The following is a 26,477-nucleotide window of genomic DNA, read 5'->3' as shown; positions in this document are numbered from 1 at the left end:
GAAATGTGGCAACGAATGAAATTAGACTCTCCTTGTCCACTAGCACGTCGTCAGGCAAATTTACTTTTGCAGAGGAGGAATCCCAAAATGTATGTGTAAAGCGGTAAAAAGAAATGTCGCTAGCTGTTGCAGACATCTTATAGATAAAACGATAAGTAGCGTAACGTTTTTCAACGTGTGCATGCTTTTCCCCTTGACAAAACAACATATGATTCAAAGGGGGTATGGCAGATATCAAAACTCTTTCACAAAGGACTCGGGTAGGATACACATGACTATCCTCTACGAAAGGGGGATATCAAGGAGGAGGGACACTTTTTTGGGGGGGTTTGCCTACCAAAGAATAGACACTATCCTCAACCACTTATCGGTTTCCGAGTCATGGAGGAGAGCGGACGGAGGAGTCGAGGAGATGACGGTCTTTTGACTAAATGAGAATCTCCCTGAGTTCACGGGAGAACTGGGGAGGTGGTCAGTAATGTGGGGCTATTGTCACTCCATTTCCCACTCTGTGAGGTGCCACATTTCACAGCCATCAGGGAACCATAGTGCAGAACCACTTCCTGACTGATGAAAAGAGTTGGGCTTGCGCCCCAAATGGCACCATACTCCCTATATAATGCACTACTTTTGACCAGGGCCAATAAGGTTAAAAGTAGTTCATTTACAGGGAATGGGATGCCATTTGGATGCAGCCTAGGAGGCTTTTAAACTCTCCTACCAAGGCCACTTTGATACTAAGTTGTAAAGGTGATTGTTTGCCAGAACACAAGGGTTCCTATCTCATCTATTTGTTATGAATAAAGGGTTATCGCAGGAGTCAAGACAGTCAAGACAGTATGTAGGAATAGGCTTTTAGCCTCGCTCAAATAATGCTCATGAAATAACCAATATGACACAGTTCCTCCTTGTGGAATGATTATTATACAATTTTATCCACACGTATGCCAATTTTGCTTTAACAATGTCCTCTTTACACTAAGTACTTAGTGTAACTAAGTACTTTTCCCTTTGTGGTTTTGTTGGATTTACCACTCTCAAATGGCATGTCAACGCTTTTAGGGAAAGTGCCGTATTAGGAAATGTTTCCCTCCCAAAAAAGTAATGATTGACTTTCTAATCTCATGGAGCATTGATGTCATAACAAAATCGAGATAGAGCTAAGTTTCTTTGTATTTGCTCTTGTGCTTGTAGCACATTGAGTCCCAGGACTCTGGAACTCTCCTCTCATAGATTACCACAGTTTCAGTCATAATACCCATAAAACCTAGCGGTCAAACGAGGAAATTGCTCCAATCGTTTTTCCACCATACATTTTTTCCCCATAGGGAATTTTAGAAACACTTAAAATAAGGGATGTGTTTCATGTAAGCTTACCCTGGCGAGACGTTTTGATAACCCTGTAAATCTCTATCGGACAAGGTGACTTTTATCAATATATTCGGCTCCATTTAGTCTCAGATCTGAAAAGTAGACATCATTCAAGACTACAAATCCCTGCAAGCTCCTGCACATCATCTCTAGCTGACACCTTTGCTATCAGGTATTGTGTCAATTTAAATCTTGCACAAGACAGTTCACAGAATTGTCCATTTAAAGAAATGTAGCCAATTTATTCATTAGTAAATTTAACTAACATTACCTTGGTTCGAAAGTCTCGTCCAGATCATCATGGTATTTGTAGTTCTTTATGATAGCAGCTAATTAGCATTTCATTTTTGGGTGGTAAATACAGGCAAATGTATTGCTAAAAGTCACCTTGTCCTAGAGAAATGTACACGATTATTAAAACGTCAAGCCAGGGTAAGTTTACACGAAACACAGCCCTTATTTTAAGTGTTTCTAAAATTCTCTATGAGAAAAATGAATGGTGGAAAAACTAATGGAACCATTTCCCTGTTTGACTGCTAAGGTTTATGGGTATTATGACAACTCCACTGTGGGGCTCTATTAGGTAGCTCATTTATTTTTCTCCTCTCATTGGGTAGCTCTTGGGGTTCTCTCCTCTCATTGGGTAGCTCTGGGTTCTCTCCTCTCATTGGGTAGCTCTTAGGGTTTTCTCCTCTCATTGGGTAGCTCTTAGGGTTTTCTCCTCTCATTGGGTAGCTCTTAGGGTTTTCTCCTCTCATTGGGTAGCTCTTTGGGATCTCTTTTCTTATTGGGCAGCTCTTTGGGTTACACCCCCCGTTTTGATTCCATCTCTAGTCAGATAGTTAGCTGAGGCATCGAGCAGAGCCTTTTTCCTGGGACAACAGCTGTTGCCATGGGACAGACACACGGAGTGACTGACAGGCAGCCACAGGTGTTGCCCCCCGCAAGTTTCACAGGGTTGCCAGGCAGGCAGGCCGCTGCTAGATTGTTGTGGCCACTTGGACATTTGGCTTCAGTGTAAAGTCCCTGTGTGTGTGTGTGTGTGTGTGTGTGTGTGTGTGTGTGTGTAATCACTGTTAGCCCTTTCTTCAGGGTGTGTTTTGAGTGATCTTGCTATCAGCAAGAATAAGAGATACATGAGTGAGTGAGAAAGGAATCATTACACATGAATACTATACGACTTGATTTCATTCATTCAATGTTTTATTAATGGAATCACTGGAGTAAATTACACCTGGGCTAGGACATAAACCAGGGGTTCCTGATCCCAGTCCTGGAAGGCATCAGTATGTGCAGGATTTTGTTCCAGTCCTGGCTTAACACACCTAATACAGACCAGTCATTTGAGTGTACACTACATACCAAACCATGACGTCTGTGTAGGGTTGGGCGATATGACCAAAATATCATATCACAATGTTTTTCACATTCTAAATATGCTTTGAGTAGTTCATGACTCTAGGGTGGCAACACATTAAAAGTGATTTCAATGGGGCTTTCTCCATTCGGATTATTTTATAGGGTTCAATCCAACTTGAAACAAATTTCATCATTTCCCGCACTTTTGTTATCATTTCCACACTGTTCCAAGCAGATCTGCATGATATGGGCAAAACATCTAGGCATAGTTAATTGGTGAACTGTTGAAATCATAGAGTTAGATTTCCATCCTTTTCCATCGTTGGAATATAGTTGGGAGCACATTGAATACATTGTTGTTTACATGACAATGAATGAATAAGCCAGGGAGGAATTGACAGGGTAGGAACCAAAGTGTTGGTCAGTGTTTTCAGGGGAATGTAATAGATGTTACATAACATGTTTTCTTACCTCATGTAGCTAACGTAAACTCGTACATCGCCTTGGTCCGTACAATTGCCCTTATTTTAGCGCCCCCAAAACGTAATACTTCCTGATCAACTGTAATGTCAATACCATTGTAAAGCACAATTTCTCCCCTTTCCAACATTATCAATTACATGACCTAAACGCTGCCCGTTTCTGCATAATTCAAGCAGGCAATGAGCCCCGTCGGGTCTTTTTTTTTAAATGGCGGGTGGGGAAGCGAAACTAATGTGTGATAGTGAGAAGGAGAGATGTTGTGTGGGAAAATTGCTTTTTTTCACTCGATCTGTCCAACTTATCACCTTATCGCCTCTAAAATGTAAATAAAACACTATAAAGAGTTTATATAATGTGTCATTACATACCTATTTGAAGGTTTGTGTCAAATTTGAATCGGGTTTTTAGGGCGGTGCTAAAGTGATCTTAGAAGTAAACAGCGGCTTTGAGAATGATGATCGCATGCAATGATGACGCAAAAAATGACTAGGTATCCCCCTTACCCCCGTCACTGTCCATTTCTTGTTTTTAAAAGATGAGAGAAGTGCTACACCCGGTGGAGAGAGATTGTAAGACAGAAATAGTTGCTTTATGCGTGCTGTACGTTACGACATGACACGTCACAATGTAACGGAGGGTCCGTTTTTTTCAACTTTTCTCCAATACTATAGAGSCATTACCATGTCGATCAACGCATGAATAGGAACCTAGTTCACACCCCCGATTTTGAAGTCAACACAGTCGCTACAGTCCCATTAGTTTTCTTTGTAGCCTCGTTTGAATGTTGCGGTTGCGCACATTTGTACAGAATGGGGTGAGTTTACGTTAGCTAACTAACATATTAATGCTTCGCCTATTCTTATCCGATTTAGAAGATACTGTTGCACAAACAACATGCTTATCTAGGCCTACACCAGCACTGGTAACATGCAAAATATTTTTTAGAACTAACACAAGATACACCACAGCCTGTTGTTTCCAATGGGAGCAAATTAATCATAGTGGGTAGAACAAGCAAGGAGGTGGGCAGAGCCAAGCACGAGCTATCAAGATCCTATTGGCACGTTCTAGCATGTATTTTCATATTTCTGTGTGCAATAATTCAATTCGTCCTTGCACTCATTGTAAATAATGCTATTTTTTTTCAACTTTGGCAAAGTCTGCTAAACAAGTCCACTCTGTTTGTAACAAATTATCGTTTTGGGAACAGTACTGTTTTGAGATCAAATGTTTAATTATGAGAAAATTTGCAGAATGTCGGCCAAAATCCAAATCTTCTCCCACTGCCGGCAACTGGGCTTCCTCTCATCTCCAGCCAGATGCTTCAGATGTATACATCCTGTGAAACATCTAGCTTATTGTTCTATCTGTGACCAGGCTGTATTAGCTAGCTACATTTGCTCTGACTCTTAGTACATTTAGCAAGCTAGCTASTCAGCTAACTAGCGATTAGCATTAGTGGCTAACAGAACTTGCTAAAGACAAACTAGCAGACAGTAGTTTTCACCCAGTAAGATACACAAACGAATAATGTATTTATAGAACGCTTATAGAAAGCAGCATCGTTGTCACAAACATCTTTCTGCGTCTATCTGACAGTGCAGAGTGAATGGCAAGAAAGTGCCTGTGACTCCATGGTCGAGCAGCTGCTCTCTCCTTGATTGACGGGGCAGGCTTGGTGTGGGACGCGGCATGCAGCAGGAGGAGAGGGAGAAAGACGGCTCAAGTAGCAAACAGAGTAAACTATAAAAACTGACATTAAACTCGCTGGAGTTGCGTATCACATTTAACAAACCAAACATTGAAATACCGTAATAGAAGGTAAAGTAAAAACCTGAACCGGCCCGAGCATCAATACTGGTGTGTATATAGTAAAATACGGTATACCGCCGAGCCCTACGTCTGTATTTGAAATGTGCATTAACTAATACCGTGTCTCCTGTCATCTCTAGCGTCCTGGAATGCCATCTGGAGCTAGGATGCCCCACCAGGGTGCCCCCATGGGCCCCCCCGGGCCCCCGTACAGTGGGAGCCCTACGGTGCGGCCCGGCCTGCCCACCCCGGTCATGGAGCCCAGCCGCAAGAGACCTGCCCCCTCCCAGCAGAACCAGCAGCAGCAGAWCGTACAGAACCGGGCCAGAAAGTGAGTCACACGACCAGGATTCATCCAAGATCCAACCCCCGTCCTCTCTCACCTCTGCAACCTAGCCCTCTCTACTCCATGCCTGCCTCTGGTCATGTTTCTGTGTGTAATATCTGCAATTCACCATCTGCATCTATCAGACCGAGTGTTTCTCACTCCTGCATTGTGCTGTGAGTGCTCTCTCTCTCTTTCTGTGCTCCCCCTACTGCTTGCTTTAGTATTGCAACCTATCCACTACTCTGACACTGTTCACCCCTTATCTACATCTGGCGATTTAGGTTTAGCCACATTATGACCTCTGTTTTGTGGTCTGTTAGCTATCATGGTCAGCATATTGTGGACACCATCTACACTCCTCAGAATAAGAGCTAACCTGGGTTATGAGATATAACGTCTCTGCCAAAACCAATCCGTCTATCCCAGGAACTGGCTTTGAAAAATACTTGACAGTCACKAAAACAGTTCCTCAAAACCACAGCCACATTGTGTTGTGCTTCACATGTACACCACCGGCCCTGAGTAATTCCTCAGGGAGGTGATTGAGCCAAGTGTAGTTATTAGAGAGTAGATCAATATGCTCCCTCTCTCCCTCTCTGTATCCGCAGTGCAATTGATCCACTCACAATTAAGCAGCCTTGTCAAACAAGGGCCAGGAAAATTGTTGTCCTATGTCGGCCCTGCCCCCATGGCTCGCTCCCTGTTGAGGGCCTGCCTGATCGATGTCCCAGGGTGACCCAGTAGGTGACACTTTCTCTGGCAAAGCCAATGCTTGTCCTCTGGCAGCTGACAACCCCCTCCCCAGCCAACAGCCCAGCACAGGCACAGCCACCTGTGTTTGCAGTGTCATTGAAACCGTATGGCTTTTGGCTAGATGCACCTGTGCTCGTCCTGTCGAGCCAGCACTTTTCTACCCATACAAATCTGCCATGCTTCTAAAGATAGGGCATATTCAAATTTCAATTTACAAGGATGCTAGAAATAGTTTTATGTAATTAGTCGAGTCAAAGATCAGTTTTTAATTTTGGTACTTTTTGCATTGTAGACAATAGGAGGGATGTTTTGGGCTGAGAATTATAGGACAGCCCTATAATTTGTGAAAAAGCTTCAGGTGCAGCTATACTTTGCACATAGAAAACCCACAAAGACTATAGGCCTACATAGAAGCGTTCAGAGATGCCCAGTTTTCCCACGCACTACATTTATCAATACTACCTGGATCCTAGTAGGACTAGAAGGGGTGTTTTTGCTTCTCTGTCACTCCCTTTTTCACAGTGTGCTAGTCTGTGCCTTAGTCCCAGTGTGTTCATTACCAATGTGTCTGCTTGTTGTTAGTGTGCCATCGAAACACTGAAGTGAGTGAAGCATGATTCCCCACTGTCCAATGAGAACCTTTCCCTGCTAGACAAGCGTCAAATGAGACCCCCAGATCCACTGATCACCAGGATCCACTATGTCCTCCTCTCTCACTTTGTGTGTGCATGCACACAGATGCACCCCACACTGATGCCTGTGCATCCTCCACACGTGCACCTCCACACTTGCACCGATATTAACGCACCCTCACCTACACAGACATACACACAACCACGAGTTTGTCCTTCAGTACAGACATCCTGCTTGCTGCCACTAGTGTGTTGTCACACCAACCAACCTCTTTAATCGGACAACCTTCAAATCACATCAACCCTTAGGAAGCCAGTGGGATTCCCTGGAGCCAATGAGATGCCAGCGAGGCAGATGGACATGAGAGATGCCCAATCAGATCCAACGCTCGGATCAAAGTAGGAGTTTATTCTGCTGCATGTCCGTTTTTTCACACGTTTTTACTCGCCGCCCTGCCCTCTCCCCTGACCCCCGACGCCAGCACTTCCGAGTGTAGGCTCGGTCAACCCACCCCCAAATGTTACCCCAAACAAACCCCTATGTTTGTCTCCCCATGAGGAAAGCTTTACCAGGTGTTCATTAGGGTACCTCCGAATGTGAAGATGCATGCTGTAGACTGAAGCATGGCATGATGGGAACAAATGATGCTGTAAGTGTCTCTTTTAGGAATGTTAGCTACACCAAAGGATGCCCTAACACCTCTTTAATCAACTGTTTTTTTCTGTTTTGGCAAGATGCGATGTTTTCATCATCTCTAGAGGGTTGTGATTCCCAGTTTATGACCCTCAGATCCCTTTGAATTGTAACCAAGCCAACTCCCAATGCTGCTCTGTGTTTCAGCATTTGGCCTGTTAACTTACCCTAATTATTTTGCCCTGCCCTGTTAAAAGATTTCTGAGTGAGACTGAGGTCCCTGCTGGTGTGCCAATGTCTAATACAGTTTAACATTACTCACATATCCTCACACTATACAGTTGAAGTCGGAAGTTTACATACACTTAGGTTGGAGTCATGAAAACAACGCCATGGGACCATGCAGCCGTCATACCGCTCAGGAAGGAGACTCATTCTGTCTCATAGAGATGAACGTACTTTGGTGCGATAAGTGCAAATCAATCCCAGAACAACAGCAAAAGACCTTGTGAAGATGATGGAGGAAACAGGTACAAAAGTATCTATATCCACAGTAAAAGGAGTCCTATATCGACATAACCTGAAAGGCCGCTCAGCAAGGAAGAAGCCACTGCTCCAAAACCACCAGAAAAAAAGCCAGATTACGGTTTGCAACTGCACATGGTGACCAAGACAGTACTTTTTGGAGAAATGTCCTCTGGTCTGATGAAACAACAAAAATAGAACTGTTTGGCCATAATGACCATCGTTATGTTTGGAGGAGAAAGGGGGATGCTTGCAAGCCGAAGAACACCATCCCAACCGTGAAGCACAGGGGTGGCAGCATCATGTTGTGGGGGTGCTTTGCTGCAGGAGGGGCTGGTGCACTTCACAAAATAGATGGAATCATGAGGTAGGAAAATTATGTGGATATATTGAAGCAACATCTCAAGACATCAGTCAGGAAGTTAAAGCTTGGTCGCAAATCGGTCTTCCAAATGGACAATGACCCCAAGCATACTTCCAAAGTTGTGGCAAAATGGCTTAAGGACAACAAAGTCAAGGTATTGGAGAGACCATCACAAAGCCCTGACTTCAATCCCATAGACAATGTGTGTGCAGAACTGAAAAAGTGTGTGCGAGCAAGGAGGCCTACAATCCTGACTCAGTTACACCAGCTCTGTCAGGAGGAATGGGCCAAAATTCACCCAACTTATTGTGGGAAGCTTGTGGAAGGCTACCTGAAACGTTTGACCCAAGTTAAACAATTTAAAGACAATGCTACCAAATACTAGTTGAGTGTATGTGAACTTCTGACCCACTGGGAATGTGATGAAAGAAATAAAAGCTGAAATCACTCTCTCTACTATTATTCTGATATTTCACATTCTTAAAATAAAGTGGTGATCCTCACTGACCTAAGACGGGGGATTTTTACTAGGATTAAATGTCAGGAATTGTGAAAAACTGAGTTTAAATGTATTTGGCTAAGGTGTGTATATATAAACTTCCGACTTCAACTGTATCTGTCCCAAGCATTAGATTATATGTCTGTCTCCGTCCAGGGTAGCCTAGTGGTTAGAGCTTTTGGCATCTTAACCATAACAGCACACCTCATTTGCATTAGGTGGGACCCATGGTAAGTAATCTATCAGGTGTTGTAACACAAATGATGTCCAAGACAAATTAAAATATTTATCATATTTTCAAAAATGTTTCATACCCAAAGAATTTGACAAGTAGGCTACTGACGGGTTCCCTTACAGGAAAAACCACATGATTTTCACATGAGATTTCACAGGTAATGCCTTGAAAACAAAACTGAGTCGTTATGGTACACATACAGTGCATTTAACATAGTGTTTTCAACTTACATATTTGACACACTTTGAAATTGTGTATGTTTATTTATACAGTAATTATAATTCAACATGTCCTCACCTAATGCTAAATTGTAATTATTTCGCCTCTATGGTCTATTTATTGCCTTACCCTCCCTACTCTTCTACATTTGCACACACTGTACATATATTTTTCTATTGTATTATTGACTGTACGTTTGTTTGTAACTCTGTGTTGTTGTTTCTGTCGCACTGCTTTGCTTTATCTTGGCCAGGTCACAGTTGTAAATGAGAACTTGTTCTCAACTGGCCTACCTGGTTAAATGAAGGTGAAATAAATAACAAATAACAAAAACAAACCTGGGATTTGAACTCAGCATTTCAATCTTTCTGCTACTCCACCATGTTCGTGTCAACAACTGTACAAAAAAAACTCAAAATGCTGAAATAAAGTAAATGAAATCAATGATAACAGACTAGTCAGATTAACTGATGACTAAAATAGCAGTGCAGTTTGACAGTACTCCCATATCCCCAGACTATAACTGTCCCAACCGTTGGATTATGTCACCAGATCACCAGATGTCACAAGCAAAACATGTGGAAATGTGAAATCGTGTGATTGTCCACATGTGCAATCATGTGACTGTCCACATCCTGTGGTTTTCCCGAAGGGCAATGACATTCTTGGGATGGTGTCATGGTCCCCTGGAGATTGTCTAGTTTAAATGTTGTCACGTGTAGTTTTATGGTATCACATGTTGAAATTTTGCATCCTCATGTTGTCATTTTTTCCCACCACACGAGGTAATGTTTTCACATGTTTAGTTTCATGTTATCACATGTTGTTTTAACATGTTGTCACGTTAACTTCACATAAGATCACAAGGGTTATAGGCGACTGTACTTTTCTCATCGGAAAGAAGAAAGTTGGATTCAGAAGCATTGTTATTGGTGGTCACGTAACAAATTTGCCTCTGGAGATGGCCACAGTTGGCGACAGAGCCAACACTCACTAACATACAAACAATATACAGCATTAATATAGAGAAGGCTATACGGTACATTGGATGGTACAGCTTGAGTCATGAGGTGTGTGTGTGTGTGTGTGCATGAGGTATTACATGTGTCACTAGTCCCTGCTCTCCAGGTGGTATACCATAGTCCTGCCTCTGCTGGATCCCCCAAAACACACACATCCGCATTGCGTACACACACACATACGCAACACACACACCACTCACTCCACACACACACACAGCTGGGACACTGGGGTGCTGGATGTGGCCCAGCATTTTAGCAGATGGCCTGGGTGCTACGCTATCAGTCACCATAGTAACATGCTCTCTTTTTCCATTTTCTCTCTGTCTTTCTCTCCCTCTCTGTAGCGCCAAGAGAAGGAAAATGGCAGACAAGATTCTTCCACAGAGGGTGAGATTGCGTATATTTTGTATTTTTCTCCCATTACTTGAGTGTTTGCGTGTTATTATCCATTCTCTGTTGAATAGAACATGTGTGCGTTTTTGATTTCGGGGCTTGGAGGGGCAGATGATTATGTGTTATCACAAATGGAGCATAAAGAGATGCTTGGGTGATCAGAGGCTTGGCGCAGGCTTGGCGGTGGGCACCGTTGTTTAATGATTCCTCCTATTTTCAAATGGAATAACCAATAGACTGGTAGGAAACAGAGCCGGTATAAAACAACCTTAAGGTTTAGAGGCGGCACATCTTCTCCACAGGTGAGGTGGAGTGTGTGGTCCGCGTCAGGGCTAAACAAACCCACGTCTAGCCACTATCCTCTGCCTGCCTGCGCCACAACCTCCGCTCTCCCCTTCATGCCCCCCTGCCCCGTCTCAACCCTGCCCAGCCTGGGCATTGATTTTGTAAAGGCTGCTGCTGGTGGCACTGGATTGGAGCCCCATGCTGCTCCCAGTCTCTCCTATGAGTGTCTCCGTAGTCTGTGGGTCTTATCGTAACACAAGCCAGACAGAGGATGGGGATAGCTGCATGTCTCAGGGACAGGGAATGTCCCACACTGCATTCTGTCTGCACTACACCTCAACTTGGTGACAGACAGACGCAGGTAGAGAAGGAATGAGATGATCGAGGGAACAATGAAGGGAGAGACAGATAGATGGAGAGAGGGAGAGGGGTAACGCAGTGGGAGAATCTGGGAGTCTGTGCCCAGTTTGGTAAGTAGCCTTGGCAGAGTGCGGACTCCCTCCCATCTGTGGATGAGTATGGTAATGTGTCAAGGAGAGTAGGGGCAGGTTGGGTAGGGGGGGGGGGTTCGCGCTGATGTGCCCGCTGCATTTCAAATGCAGACTTTTGTTCTTCTAAAGCAATACACGGGCATAGGGTTAAATATGATAGAGTATATTGTGTCAGAGACACTAAGAGTTGGTTGTTTGATTTCTCCTCTGATCAGATCCGTGAACTGGTCCCTGAGTCACAGGCTTACATGGACCTGCTGGCCTTCGAACGTAAACTGGACCAGACCATCATGCGTAAACGGGTGGACATCCAGGAAGCCCTGAAGAGACCCATGAAGGTAACACATATCATAGGCCTGAAGGATCTCACTACGATAATATACTTTACTGTACGAGCAGCAGCAGGTAGCCTAGCGGTTAAGAGCGCTGGGCCAGTAACCGAAAGGTTTGAATCCCCAAGCTGACAAGGTGGAAGAATCTGTAGTTCTGCCCTTGAGCAAAGCAGTTAACCCCCGACAACAACTGCTCCCCAGACGTGGATGTCTATTAAGGCAGTCTCCTGCACCTCTCTGGTTCAGAGGGGTTGGGTTAAATGCAGAAGACACATTTCGGTTGAAATCACTCAGTTGTGCAACTGACTATGTAGGTATTCCCTTTCCCTATATGAAAATAATATGCCCTTTGAACAATGGAACATGAAACATCTCTGTATTTTTCTTTGGTACCAAAGTGCCCAAGACTGATGTGTACAGAAATGCCCACTGGTTCCAACAGTGTCTTTGTGTTTGTGTCGACAGCAAAAGCGTAAACTGAGGCTGTACATCTCCAACACCTTCAACCCTGCCAAGCCCGACGCTGACGACTCGGATGGCAGTATTGCATCATGGGAGCTGCGGGTTGAGGGGAAGCTGCTGGATGATGTGAGTATTCTACTTCCTGTAGGACGATGGAATATCACTGGATCAATTCATCGTGATTGGTTTGTTTGATTTTGTTTAGAAAAGTTTAAAAAAATTCTCTCATTGTGAAGTCTCTTCTATGTATGATAGCGATTATGAACGGTTTCTTTTGAACTGTATCCCTACCACTGAGTCAGATTTCTCCTCTGTACATATTTTCTGGCAGGTTGACGTTTATTGTGATGAGTCTTGTCATGGAGGCAGAAGTGAGTGATTTTGTAAGAATTCATGGTCTTAATTTAAGGTTAGAGTTAGGCATTAGGGTTAGCAGTGTGGTTAGGGTTAAGTTTAACACCAGATTTTATCACTTTGTGGCTTTGCCAGCTAGTGACCACTCTGGAGAACTGCCTCCAGAACAAGATTCATGCCAAAAAACGCTAACCAGCTATTTTATGGGGGACTGTATTTTAAATGTGGCAGCATGGTGGGTTAAATTTTTACTTTTCACCATGGTGAAATACCTTCAAAAAAATCCATGGCCATGTCTCAATCATTCAACCAAGTATGAATATTGCTAGCTCTTTGATCCAGGAGCTGCTTTGTGGAGTGTTTGCCCCACACTCATGTTTTATTTTATTTTTTTATTTCACCTTTATTTAACCAGGTAGGCTAGTTGAGAACAAGTTCTCATTTGCAACTGCGACCTGGCCAAGATAAAGCAGTCTTGTATGGCAGTCTTGTATAGTTCTAACACATCTCCACAATTCCACAGTCGGCAACAAGATTTGTTTGTTTTGTTAGGCCTTCTGAGGAATGCTAAATGTTTCGCTAAATGTTTGCACAGATTATTTCTGCAACATGACCATAGATTTCTTTTGCAGAGTAAGATCGACTTCAAATGGTGGCTCAACTCTAATTCTCTCATCAGCTTTTGAGTCAAGGCTGTCATTTCACAGTGGTTTGGACTATTTGAGGTTTTCTGAGCCCACAAATATTTTCGGCCCACTTTTTAAGGAAGTGGACCCTGAGAATATCCTGTTTTCACATTGTATGTGGTCCCTTCTACGTCTTTGGTCAACCCCTTGCCCCTAGGGCCTAGGGTAAATTGAATGATATCACTGCTTTGTTGTCCTAGAAATGTTGCTATAGTCAATGACAACAGTATATCAAGTTATCTAAGGCAGGTGTTCAACAGTAGTGCATAGGGGTTTAGTTGAAATCACTCCCAGAGACCGATGTTCACTTACCAGGAAACAAACAAGGGCCTAGCCCAAAGGCCAGCGGATGGCGCTATTGAGTCGTTTCATCTTACCGTCCAAAGGGAATGTATGCAGCCGGCTATACACTCGTATCCCCCGTGGACCGGTTTGTACATAAAACATTCTATATTCAGGCGACAAAGGAATCCATTTCTTTCTTAACTCGATTTAATGTCGAGAAGATGGAAAAATTGGGAAAATATGCATACTTTCTAGCATGAAACACCACGCTAGAGTGGCTAATGCTACTTCCGTGTGTGTGTGTGTGAGTTTGTCCCGTGTTACACTCTTCAAATGTTCATATCAGCCCAAATGTTCCGTCCACGTTAAACTAACTAACCACCTCTCTTTATTCCATAGCCTGGGAAGCTGAAGAGGAAATTCTCCTCTTTCTTCAAGAGCCTGGTGATTGAGCTGGACAAAGACCTATACGGTCCTGACAACCACCTTGTAGAGGTGAGTTCATGTTCCCTGATGACCGCTGACCGTATACCTGCACCCTCTGTCCTCTCTGTCTCACTCTCGTCTCCTCTACCCTGTCTGTGTTCCGCCCATAGAAATAGAATGAGAATGGAATATCTTTTTTGGAATGTCAGTTGAGGACGCTTTGTGCTTTACTGCTTTGGGGACCCTCAAAATGGCCCCCAGTCCACTCATAATGGCGTAATTAATCTGAATGAGGACATCCGTTCTATTCATTCTAATTCTATGGTCTTCAGCCTCATCCAGATCTATTCAGCAGGTTTTGGGCAAACAAGGGGTTAACTATAGTGTTTAACCACTAAAGACTCTTGGCATCGTATCTTTAGTTACAATGCAGGTCACAATGTACACCCCTGTAGAAGATTAGGCCATAGACTAGTTATGATTCTGAGAAAATAAATACACTACCCACACACTTGTTGAATCAATATTATTTCAATGTAATTTGTCAACGTATTGTGACGTGGAATCAACGTGGAAAATACATTAGATTTGAAAAAAAGTCATCAACCAGTGCTGTTTTCGTCTCATTTCAACCTGCCTTGTAAACATTGAAATTAGGGTAAACTTCAACTTAAATACATTGACTTAACCTGACTTACAGGTTGTTACATCAATCTAATTTCAATATAATCATCAGAAATATGTATATGTTGAAATTGCATAGAAAATTCAATATATGGTTGAATTTCAACCACAATTTCAACCACACATGGTTGAAATTATGTTGAATTTTATATTTGATTCGACAGATTTTATTTGACCCTGTTTCAATGTTGATTGTAAAATGTTTGAATCAACGTCATCGTTTCAACGTCATGCCATCAACCTAAATAAAGGGGTATGTTGAAATAAAATGTGAAGCCACAGTCCAAGTTAAACAGTGACACCTACTGGTAAATGAGGGGTAATGCACTTCAGTGAGAACAAGTTTACCATCCAAATGCCAACCTCTATGTACCATGCTTAGATTTGGAAACAAGCTGTGTACGTTTCAGCTGAACACATTTAGACATTGCTCAGCATCCATACTCATTTGTGTAGACTACCTAAATAACGTTGAATAGTTGGAAGTAATGCCTAACTTTTTTTTCCCCAGGCTTGTATGTGAATGTCAATTCAGAGTGATGTTGGATTTATGAAGTTAACATTGACAGCTGATTTGCCCAACAAAGGACACCATGTTGGTACTATTTCTGAGTATTTAAACCTTTTCTTTCATCTGAATTTGTCGTTTTAGGGGATTTTAACTTAGATTGGCTTACCCCGGCCTCAGACCATTTTAAGAATATTTTTCTTGACTTTAACCTGACTCAACCGATTGCGAAACCCACACGGATTAATACAAAATCCAGCAAACTTCTCACTGATTGACCTAATTCTAACAAATAATCCCCACAAGTATTTGTCGAGTGGCGTCTTTGCTAATGATCTCAGTGATCGCTCTCCTGCCATTGTATTAGAGATACCAAAAGGATTAACACTGATCCTCGTATAATTATGAAGAGACATTTTTCCCCCACAAGCTTTTCTTCATGATGTGTATTACCCTGACCTCTCCTCTATCTCAGCTGCATACCTGACCCTGAATTAGCTCTAGAATTGTTCTCATCTCTTTTTCTCTCTCTGGCAGACAAAACATGCTCTCCCTTTTAAACAACTTAGTGTAAAAAAAAAATTGAACAAATCCTTGGTTCTCTATAGAACTTTCAGATCTAGTTATCAATTTTTTTAAACAGGCCTGGGCAAAGGTTTGAAAAACTGACTAGCTGTTTGGAAGCTTTTCAGGCAATTGAGAAATAGATACACTTCCACATTCCAGAAAGCTAAATCAAGCTACTTTCTATCTCAGACTCTGCTGGTGATCCGTCTTGACTGTGCTTTTAAACAGCTTGGAAGATTCCCCAAAATTATGTCATGGCTTTAGAAGCTTCTGATAGGCTAATTGAAATAATTTGAGTCAATTGGAGGTGTACCTGTGGATGTATTTCAAGGCCTACCTTCAAACTCAGTGCCTCTTTGCTTGACATCATGGGAAAATCAAAAGAAATCAGCCAAGACCTTAGAATTTTTTTTTTGTAGTTTCACAAGTCTGGTTCATCCTTGGGAGCAATTTCCAAACGCCTGAAGGTACCACGTTCATCTGTACAAACAATAGTACGCAAGAATAAACACCATGGGACCACGCAGCCGTCATACCGCTCAGGAAGGAGACGCATTCTGTCTCATAGATGAATGTACTTTGGTGCGAAAAGTGCAAATCAATCCCAGAACAACAGCAAAGGACCTTGTGAAGATGATGGAGGAAACGGGTACAAAAGTATCTATATCCACAGTAAAAGGAGTCCTATATCGACATAACCTGAAAGGCCGCTCAGCAAGGATGAAGCCACTGCTCCAAAACCGCCATAAAAAAGCCAGACTACGGTTTGGGGACAAAGATCGTACTTTTTGGAGAAATGTCCTCTGGTCTGATGAAACAAAATTAAAACTGTTTAGCCATAATGACCATTGTTATGTTTGGAGGAAAAAGGGGGATGCTTGCTAGCCGAAGAACCCCATCTCAACCGTGAAGCACGGGGGTGGCAGCATCATGTTGTGGGGGTGCTTTGCCGCATGAGGGACTGGTGCACTTCACAAAATAGATGGCATCATAAGAAAAGAAAATTATGGGAATATATTGAAGCAACATCTCAACACATCAGTCAGGAAATTAAAGCTTGGTTGCAAATGGGTCTTCCAAATGGACAATGACCCCAAGCATACTTCCAAAGTTGTGGCAAAATGGCTTAAGGACAACAAAGTCAAGGTATTGGAGTGGCCATCACAAAGCCCTGACGTCAATCCTATAGCACATTTGTGGGTAGAACTGAAAAAGCCTGTGCGAGCAAGGAGGCCTACAAACCTGACTCAGTTACACCAGCTCTGTCAGGAGGAATGGGCCAAAATTTACCCAACTTATTGTGGGAAGCTTGTGGAAGGCTACCCGAAACGTTTGACCGGAGTTAAACAATTTAAAGGCAATGCTACCAAATACTAATTGAGTGTATGTAAACTTCTGACCCACTGGGAATGTGATGAAAGAACTGAAATAAATCATTCTCTCTACTATTATTCTGACATTTTACATTCTTAAAGTAAAGTGGTGATCCTAACTGACCTAAGACAAGGAATTTTACGTCAGATAGTGAAAAACTGAGAAACAGTACTGGTTGATTACTTTTTTCGAATCCAATGTATTTTCGACAATACGTTAATGAATAACGTGGAAATGTTGATTCAACCAGTGTGTGCCCAGTGGGTATTCTCATCTACTGTATTTAGCCTATTTTGGTATTGTTGGCTACTAGATCTGACATCACTCTTATTGACTTAGCTGGCGGATGTTATCATCTGAGAACAGATATTTTACTGAAAAGGCAGTAAAACAGTCAGTCCAAAACAGCTCATTACGGATTTTAGTATTCAATGGGGTTTTAGATCTTGAGGAATCCACTATACCGGAGAATTAAGATTTTACCAGAGAATGGTGTCTGAGGTTCCAACCTTTGAATTGTAAAAACATGTTTTTGACACTGTAAGCACATTCGCACACACAGCCACAAGGTGTTCTAACTTGACAAAATGCTTCCTTGAGTGTTTTGAGGTTAGAGTACTTCTCAAGGTTTCCCACCTTGTAATATTTTAGCAAGGATAGATGGCATAGATAAAGCTTTGCTTGGAATGAATCTGTCCATCAAATGGAATGTACCACAACACAGCAATGAAAACATATATTTTTGTAAACCCTACATTGAGTTAGTGGTAAAGCAGTAGAAAAGCATTCCATCAGTTCCCTCCCAGTGTTGCATGCTAAGTGGCTACAATTCACTGAAACGCAGGGAACTTTAAGTGTTTTTCTTTTCAGCTGCTGACCAGTAAAGCGAAGGTAAGATGCAGACTCAAATAACATTTCCACATAGATAAAATACCAGGGAGGGTTTGATATCTGGATATCAGAGGAGAAAATTGATACTGTAATGCCAAATAGAGGTTTTATTTGGGTAGGGTACAGTCTCAACTTGATAAGCCATGCTCTTGTTAGGTTATAAAATACTTCTGATATAGTGATTCTCAATCTGATTTATTTTATTGTTTTGAATGCCAACATATGCGTTAGCGCCTCTGGAAAAACAAATGATCAACCCTTTGCTGTCTTGATAGTTCACTCAGTTCCTTACCACACCATGCATGATCTATTCTTTTACAGCGATTCAGCCTTCCAAAAGACAACATACTCAAAGGGTCGAGAGCAAGGCTGCTCGTTGAAAGTGTACACATTTGGTTTTGTATTCTTTTATCGTCTTTGTGTGCACGTTTGTATGTACATATTCTGGAATTCCGTGGCCGGTGCCTGTAGGTAGTGTTCAAGGTGGGGTTTCTGTCTCTGTGTTTCCTGCTAGTGGCACCGCACTCCCACCACCCAGGAGACAGACGGCTTCCAGGTGAAGCGGCCAGGGGACGTGAGCGTGCGCTGCACACTGCTGCTAATGCTGGACTACCAGGTGAGGGCGCCGTAGACAAGAATTGTACTTTTGAATTCCGTAAAGTCCGTGTGGAAGAGGTGAAAAAAAGGTTGTCTATCAACAATGACAAGCCAGCCATCTGACAATCTAGATGGAAAATTACTGAGGATAATAGCAGACGATATTGCCACATCTTCAATTTAAGCCTACTAGAAAGTGTGTGCCCTCAGTCCTGGAGGGAAGCTAAAGTCATTCCGCTACCCAAGAATAGTAGAGCCCTCCCGGGTGGTGCAGTGGTCTAAGGCACTGCGTCGCAGTGCTAGCTGTGCCACCAGAGATTCTGGGTTTGAGCCCAGGCTCTGTCGCAGCTAGCCGCGACCGGGTGGTCCATGGGGCGACGCACAATTGGCACAGCGTCGTCCGGGTTAGGGAGGGTATGGCCGGCAGGGATATCCTTGTCTCATCGCGCACTAGCGACTCCTGTGGCGGGCCGGGCGCAGTGTACGCTGACCAGGTCGCCAGGTGTGCGGTGTTTCCTCCGACACATTGGTGCGGCTGGCTTCCGGGTTGGATGTGCGTTGTGTCAAGAAGCAGTGCGGCTAGGTTGGTTTGTGTTTCGGAGGACGCATGGCTCTCGACCTCCGCCTCTCCCGAGTCTCATCGCTGCAACTCCCGTACGGACAAGACTGTAACTACCAATTGGATACCACGAAATTGGGGAGAAAAAAAAGGGGTACATTTTTTTAAACATTTTTTAAAAGAATAGTAAAGCCCCTTGGTTCAAATAGCCGACTAATCATCCTGTAAACTTCTGGAAAAAATTGTTTGACCAGATACAATGCTATTTTACAGTAAACAAATTGACAACAGAATTTCAGCACACTTATAGGGAAGGACACTCAACAAGTACAGCACTTACACAAATGACTGATGATTGGCTGAGAGAAATTAATGATAAAATGATTGTGGGGGCTGTCTTGTTAGACTTCAGTGCAGCTTTTGACATTATTGATCATAGTCTACTGCTGAACAAACATATGTGTTATGGCTTTACACCCCCTGCTATAATGCGGATAAAGAGTTACTTGTCTCACAGAACACAGAGGATGTTCTTTTAATGGAAGCCTATCAAATATAATCCAGTTAGAATCAGGAATTCCCCAGTGTAGCTGTTATGGCCCCTTGCTTTTTTCAATTTTGACTAACGACATGCCACTGACTGAGTAAAGCCAGAGTGTCTATATATGCGGATGACTCAACGCTATACACGTCAGCTACTACAGCGACTGAAATGACTGCAACACTTAACAAAGAGCTGCAGTTAGTTTCAGAGTGGGTGGCAAGGAATAAGTTAGACCTCGATATTTCTAAAACTAAAAGCATTGTATTTGGAACAAAACACTCACTAAACCCTAAACCTCAACTAAATCTTGTAATAAATAATGTGGATATTGAGCAAGTTGAGATGACAAAACTGCTTGGAGTAACACTAGATTGTAAACTGTCATGTTCAAAACATATTGATGCAGTAGTAGCTAAGATGGGGAGAAGTCTGTCTATAATAAAGTGATGCTCTGCCTTAACAAGGCAGGTCCTACAGGCCCTAGTTTTGTCGCACCTTGACTACTGTTCAGTCGTGTGGTCAGGTGCCACATAAAAGGACTTAGGAAAATTGCAATTGGCTCAGAACAGGGCAGCACGGCTGGCCCTTGGATGTACACAGAGAGCTAATATTAATAATATGCATGTCAGTCTCTCCTGGCTGAAAGTGGAGAGATTGACTTCATCACTACTTTTATTTATTGACATGTTGAATGCACCGAGCTGTGTGCCAGTAGTTTAGACAGACAGCTCGGTGCATTGACCCATGCATACCCCACAAGACATGCCACCAGAGGTCTCTTCACAGTCCCCAAGTCCAGAAGACTATGGGAGGCACACAGTACTACATAGAGCCATGACTACATGGAACTCTATTCCACATCAAGTAACTGACTCAAGCAGTAAATTAGATTTAAAAAAACAGATAAAAAAATCACCTTATGGAACAGCGGGGACTGTAAAGCAATACAAACATAGGCGCATACACACACACACAGATACACACACACATACGATAACATACGCACTATACATACACATGGATTTAGTAATGTAGATATGTGGTAGTGGTGGAGTAGGGGCCTGAGGGCACACAGTGTGTTGTGAAATGTATTGTAATGTTTTAAAATTGTATAAACTGCCTTAATTTTGCTGGACCCCAGGAAGAGTAGCTGCTGCTTTGGCAGTCCTTTTAATTTTCAGTAGTGCACGAGGCTAAAATCTATTTAGAGGGCTTACAAAACTCTACAAAAGTGTCCCCAAAGCAGCTGTCATCTGGCAGTTGTAACAGTTCCTGAGGTCAGTTGGCTAGTACTGACTGTGACCTCTCCGCAGCCCCCCCAGTTTAAACTGGACCCTCGCCTGGCCCGGCTGCTGGGTATCCACACCCAGACCCGCTCCTGTATCATCCAGGCCCTGTGGCAGTATGTCAAGACCAACAAGCTGCAGGACTCCCATGACAAGGAGTACATCAACTGTGACAAGTACTTTCAGCAGGTAGACTACACCCTTCTAGTTCTCCTCTGGTACTGTATTACCTGTTGTCATAGTACCTTCAGTAGGGAGAGTATGCCTTTTGTTATTGGCTGCGTCCTGAATTGCACCCGATTCCCTATATAATTCATTAATTTCGACAAGAACCCTAAGGCCCTAGACAAAAGTAGTGCACTATTAATGGAATATGGTGCCATTTGGGAGACACACATTTGCCCTTCCCTGCTGATAGGTCTGTATTCTGTAATGTTATTGTCTTCCTCTCAGATCTTTGACTGCCCGAGGCTCAAGTTCTCGGAGATCCCCCAGCGTCTCACCAACCTCCTCCTACCCCCTGACCCCATCGTCATCAACCACGTCATCAGGTGAGTAGCTCACACTTACTGTAACACCTACCTGGCAACTTCCTGGTTTGAATTGAAGGGTGAATGCCTGGTCATAAAATTCATTTTTTTATATTATAAAAAAATATAAAAACCTAGCAGATGAATACATTTGAAAAGCTATAAGATAACAATGTGGGCACAGCGCTTCACAGTTAATACTGTCCCAAAGGGTAGATAATCCAATTAAAGTGTAAAGGCTGGGAGGCAAGAATCCTGGTAAGATACAGACAGACCACCAGCATTCTTGCCTTCCAGGCTTTTCATTTTTATTACATTTGAAATGCTGCCAACAACCTCAGTCTCACCATCCTTCCCCGCCTCTCCATGCAGTGTGGACCCTAACGACCAGAAGAAGACGGCATGCTATGACATTGACGTGGAGGTGGAGGACCCCCTGAAGAGCCAGATGAGCAGCTTCCTGCTCTCCACCGCCAACCAGCAGGAGATCGCCTCATTGGACAACAAGGTGGGACAACCACACAGGAAGGATAGCCAATCACAATTACCCAAGATGACTTTAAAGGTAGATTTACATTGCGGAGATGTGTGACGACTAATTACCGTCAGTTATATGTGAATTAGAGTTCAGAGCTGTCTGACCGTGTCGGATAGATTTCTATCTGATTCTCCCGGAGAATCTTGTCGCCCGAAGTGCAATCACCAGGTTTAGGGTCAATTCCATTTCAATTCTGGAAGTACACTGAAATGCTTTTCAAATGGGGAAAATTTGGAATTTAAATTTGGTTTACTTTCTAAATTGACTGGAATTTAAATGGAATTGACCCCAACCCTTGCTAACACTTTTGCGCGCGCCGTGGATAAACAATCGCACTGGTATAAATTGCATGTCGGCCGTGTGGAGAAAATCTCTGTGTTGTCAGAGCTGTTCCCGCATCTCCACAATGTAAATCTACCTTTACATAGGTGTTGTGGCTTCATGTTCCTGTGGGAAAAGCCTTGTTCTTTACACCGTCACCCCCGTTTCTTACACAACTATTTGAATGCAAATTCTGAAGAAACGCAGTGGCTCAAATAAATTGGTGTATTGGAAAGTTATTTTCATATGCTTAGATCTGTGTAAGCTGTCCTCTAACATCATTGATCATTATGAACCCTGTAGATCCATGAGACCATTGAGTCCATCAACCAGTTGAAGATCCAGAGGGACTTTATGCTCAGCTTCTCCAGGGATCCTAAGGGCTACATCCAGGACTGGCTCAAGTCCCAAAGCAGAGACCTGAAGGTGAGGGACACGCGCGCACACACACATACGCACGCACGGACGCACGCACACACACACACCTACCTGACCAACAGTGCTCTCTGATTGGCTGCAGCTGATGACAGACGTGGTGGGGAACCCAGAGGAGGAGAGGAGGGCGGCGTTTTACCACGAGCCCTGGTCCCAGGAGGCCGTCAGTCGTTACTTCTACAGCAAGGTGAGGAGACACGTCAAACACTGCACCTTTAAAACCTTTTAACAACTACCACAACACAGCGTCCAAGTAGGAACACAAACTGGGAATTGAGGTCAGCGTGGAATAGTCATCTTTTAGCTTTGAAGCTGTGCCTGCTCTGTTACACTAGTCTTACCACAACTGTGTAACACAAGCAATCCAACTTTATTTAAATAACCCTTCTTACAAATTGATTGATACTGGGAATCGACCTCGGGTGTAGTGAGGCCCGGGTTGTTTCTGTGTGTGTGACGGTGATGGCATCCTTCCACTCTACCCTCTCACAGATCCAGCAGAGGAGACAGGAGCTGGAGCAGGCCTTGGCCGTGAGGAACACCTAAACGCCGTCTCGGACGTCACGCTGCACTCTTCATCTGACCCCAGACCTGTGTTTTTGTGTGTTGTGTTTGTTTGTTTTTTTAATCGCTAGGGAACTGACCTCTGGCCCATCCCCCAATTGCATGTGTCCAAAAATAAAACGTCCCTCAATCTGTTCAGCTCTGACTGACCGAACATCTCTCTCCACACTCCTGGAATCCCAGGCCCACAGTTGGTTACTTTTAATGTCACCCACTAGCATGTCACAGTCTTTCCATAGAGACTACAAGTCATTGTACCAGCTGCCTGCAGAACGATTACTGTTTTAGAGCCTTCTCATCTCAACCAGATTGACTTTTCTGCTGAGTCATAGTGGTCCACTGCGTCTCATTCGGATGAGCCCAAAGTGGTCGTTTGTAACCCAATGTTTCAAGTGTCTTGACTCACACACAGTGGATTGTGCCCATTGTTTTAGTGTATCATTAGTGGTATTGTTCATGTGAGCAATATGCTCCAAGTGTGCATGTGTGTTTTTGATGTGTGGAACCAAATTTACACTAGCAGAATGAAGATTACTGTTTGAAGTAATGGGTCGGGGGACTGGGCTAATTTCCCTTCTGAAGCCCAAATGTTGAGGTCTGTCATTTAAAAAATGAACTTGTTCAAGGAAGGCAGCTTCCATGAATGAGATTTCCCCCCATTATTAACTAATCAGGACACAATCGAAGATTAGTTTATTTTTTCCACCTTTCTACCGTAATTCCCTTAAACAATGTAACTGTAAAAGTAGATCTCTGTATAAGTGAATATATTCCATCAGATGAAGTTAAAAGGGACAAGGATGAATAAGACTCATATCAGTTGACCGTAGAAGATAGACGTTAACGTGAGGAGGTGACGGTAGGCACAAGGCAAAGTAATGTAGTAACACTTGGCGGCCATAGCGTGGCGCCTTAGAGCCAGGACAGCCTGCATGTTTTTACACAGACTAACTCTCTGTAACGCAGAGCACCCAGACAGACTTGTCCCCTGAAGGCACGTCTTGACCGCAGTAAATTACCGTGCAAAATGGATTAACGTTAGTGGTTAAATGTTTGTGTTGCTATTTTAGACATATGTATTCCAGGGGCTCATTGTCCTGTCATAATAACTGTACAAAAAGTCATGTTTGGGAACAGTATTAGCTACAGAACCCTCTCAGTGCTCAAATCAGTGTTTTTAATGTTAACAAAGGACACATTTTGGGATATGATGTGAGAGTAACCAACATTTCCTATGTTGAAGAATCATGGGGCGGGCAGTGAAAATGCAGCCTGACAAATGTTGGCCCGAAACTTTTAGTAATCCTTTTATTCGAAATGAATGGGGAAATAGGTCTTTGTTCATTGTATTTTTTAGTTAACATCTATTGTGAACTACCTGTCTCAAGTGGATCTGTCTGACAGTATTTTGTCCTTGAACGTTTTGACAGAGTCACCAAAGGTCTCGATGGAAGAGTATTAGAATGGTTCAAATGGACAATGAATAACGATTACCGTGATCTTGTCTAAACCCGATAAAGCTACGTTACCAGTTGAAATTGAACACGGGTGAATATGACAACGTTTTTAAAGGAAACCTCTGAATGTAAATCTGTTTGTTTTTCTTCAGGGATAGCACTGTTTGTGTCAGTGTGTTTGGTTTAGTGAAGGGCGGGACATGGGGTGGGAAGGATCGGGGTCCATACGTTTAAAGGTGTAGGACAGGGACGCTAGTGTCCCTCTGTGTACACTTGGGGGAAGGGTGTGGGGGATGGTTATTTTAGGCCCTTGAGTTTTAATAGGGCAGAACCACAAAATGTAATGCTGGGAGTGATGATACCTCCCTCTCTCCCCACCCACAGGGAACGCCCATCTCTTTAACTAACTTCCACAGCAACTCAGTTCTGTGCCCTTCCACAGTAGTTGTGTGCTTGTGATGGGAGAAGCCTTCTCAGAAATCCGTTTCTGATATGAAGTCAACACTGCTGTCTTCTGTAAGGTTCAGTCACATCAAAATTGTGTCCATGTTACATCTCTTTTGTGTCAACATTTTCTTCGACATAGCTGAGACCTAACTCAGCATAAACAACGAGGTTGGATTTCTTAAAGACCTATGCATGCTGCATGGACAGGTTTTATACATTTAAAACGGGACATGTAAATACTCTCACAAATGCATGGAAGTGGATCTGGAGAGCAATGGATTTGACACAATTTCCATGTTGAAGGGGCCTTTACTGAACATTTGCTAAAAACTTGCGGGCTACCCAACCAGCATAGATGTTATCTGCATAAGAGTTTTTGTTACTACAGGTTACGTGTATTTCAACCGCACCAAGCAAGGGAGCATAATCGTTGTTGTATTCAATTATGTGTCAATCAATACTTGTGTTTGACCCAGATTGGTCTTGTATGGTTGGCAGTCATGGAGCATTAACTGTAGGGCTCCCCTTTCTGGGCATTTTAGAAACTACAACTCACGGACGCCGGAAACCTTGTGTCATCTGACTATAGACTGTACCTAAACTGTGTTCTCCTCTCTCTCTCGCTCTCTGACTAAAAGCATTGATATTGGTCTACCCGAATGGATAGGTGGTAACCGCAGTTTCTGTGCATGACTTTGTGAGGAGTGCCCATGTTCCTCACAGCTCTCTTTCCACTGCTACACCGTTTTGTCTGTTGGTCACCACCATGGAGATATAGCTCTCACTTGTGCAAATGTGTTGGGTTACCCCATTCTACAAACAAACAAAAAACAAAGGAAGAAAAAAATTGAAAAATGAAATGATGAAACTACAGCTGTGACTCAGTGAGACAGCCTGGATGTAAATAAAGAAGCGCTTGCCAAAGTTTGTAAATGCCATGAGGTCTGCAATGTGTGGTTTATTGCTAAGTCAGGGGGATGGGCCTTATCCGAAGAACAAATGTTTAGATTTTTCATGCTGATCAATGGTCTAAATATGTCTCCTAGAAACATCAAATTGGAAAGACCAGAGGTGGACTTTGCTATATTTCATAGGTTTCAAATGAAATGGAATCCAGCTGCCCAGGGGGCTATATCTATCAATGTGTAGCTTAGTCTAAAAACACCTTCATACAGTACTGGGCCAAATAGTCTTTGGCTTTGGTGAGAGGTAGAACACTTACATT

At 43.1% G+C, this 26,477-nt stretch overlaps 1 protein-coding gene across 8 annotated transcripts in view; it reads left to right on the top strand.

Moving 5' to 3' along the window:
• smarcd3b (SWI/SNF related BAF chromatin remodeling complex subunit D3b) overlaps positions 1 to 26,190 on the top strand; it is a 56,238-nt gene extending 30,048 nt beyond the window's left edge. For 2 of the 8 annotated variants that reach the window (XM_023972831.2, XM_023972827.3), the window contains exons 2-16: positions 5,166 to 5,356; positions 7,048 to 7,137; positions 10,581 to 10,623; positions 11,621 to 11,743; positions 12,203 to 12,325; positions 13,924 to 14,019; positions 17,954 to 17,974; positions 18,296 to 18,358; positions 18,489 to 18,590; positions 20,988 to 21,149; positions 21,414 to 21,511; positions 21,863 to 22,055; positions 22,653 to 22,775; positions 22,870 to 22,971; positions 23,277 to 26,190. In XM_023972831.2, coding sequence (XP_023828599.1) covers positions 5,166 to 5,356; positions 7,048 to 7,137; positions 10,581 to 10,623; positions 11,621 to 11,743; positions 12,203 to 12,325; positions 13,924 to 14,019; positions 17,954 to 17,974; positions 18,296 to 18,358; positions 18,489 to 18,590; positions 20,988 to 21,149; positions 21,414 to 21,511; positions 21,863 to 22,055; positions 22,653 to 22,775; positions 22,870 to 22,971; positions 23,277 to 23,330 — 1,584 coding nt within the window. In that variant the 3' untranslated portion in view covers positions 23,331 to 26,190. The remainder of the gene's footprint in view (positions 1 to 5,165; positions 5,357 to 7,047; positions 7,138 to 10,580; positions 10,624 to 11,620; positions 11,744 to 12,202; positions 12,326 to 13,923; positions 14,020 to 17,953; positions 17,975 to 18,295; positions 18,359 to 18,488; positions 18,591 to 20,987; positions 21,150 to 21,413; positions 21,512 to 21,862; positions 22,056 to 22,652; positions 22,776 to 22,869; positions 22,972 to 23,276) is intronic. The other 6 variants (XM_023972830.2, XM_023972829.2, XM_023972833.2 and 3 more) reach the window with 6 other exon arrangements.
• The last annotated feature ends 287 nt before the right edge of the window (positions 26,191 to 26,477 follow it).

The sequence above is a fragment of the Salvelinus sp. IW2-2015 genome, linkage group LG27 (assembly GCF_002910315.2).
Source record: "Salvelinus sp. IW2-2015 linkage group LG27, ASM291031v2, whole genome shotgun sequence".
Lineage (NCBI taxonomy): Eukaryota > Metazoa > Chordata > Actinopteri > Salmoniformes > Salmonidae > Salvelinus > Salvelinus sp. IW2-2015.
The sequence above is the reverse complement of the archived record's forward strand: the minus strand, read 5'-3'. Positions and strand labels throughout refer to the sequence as shown.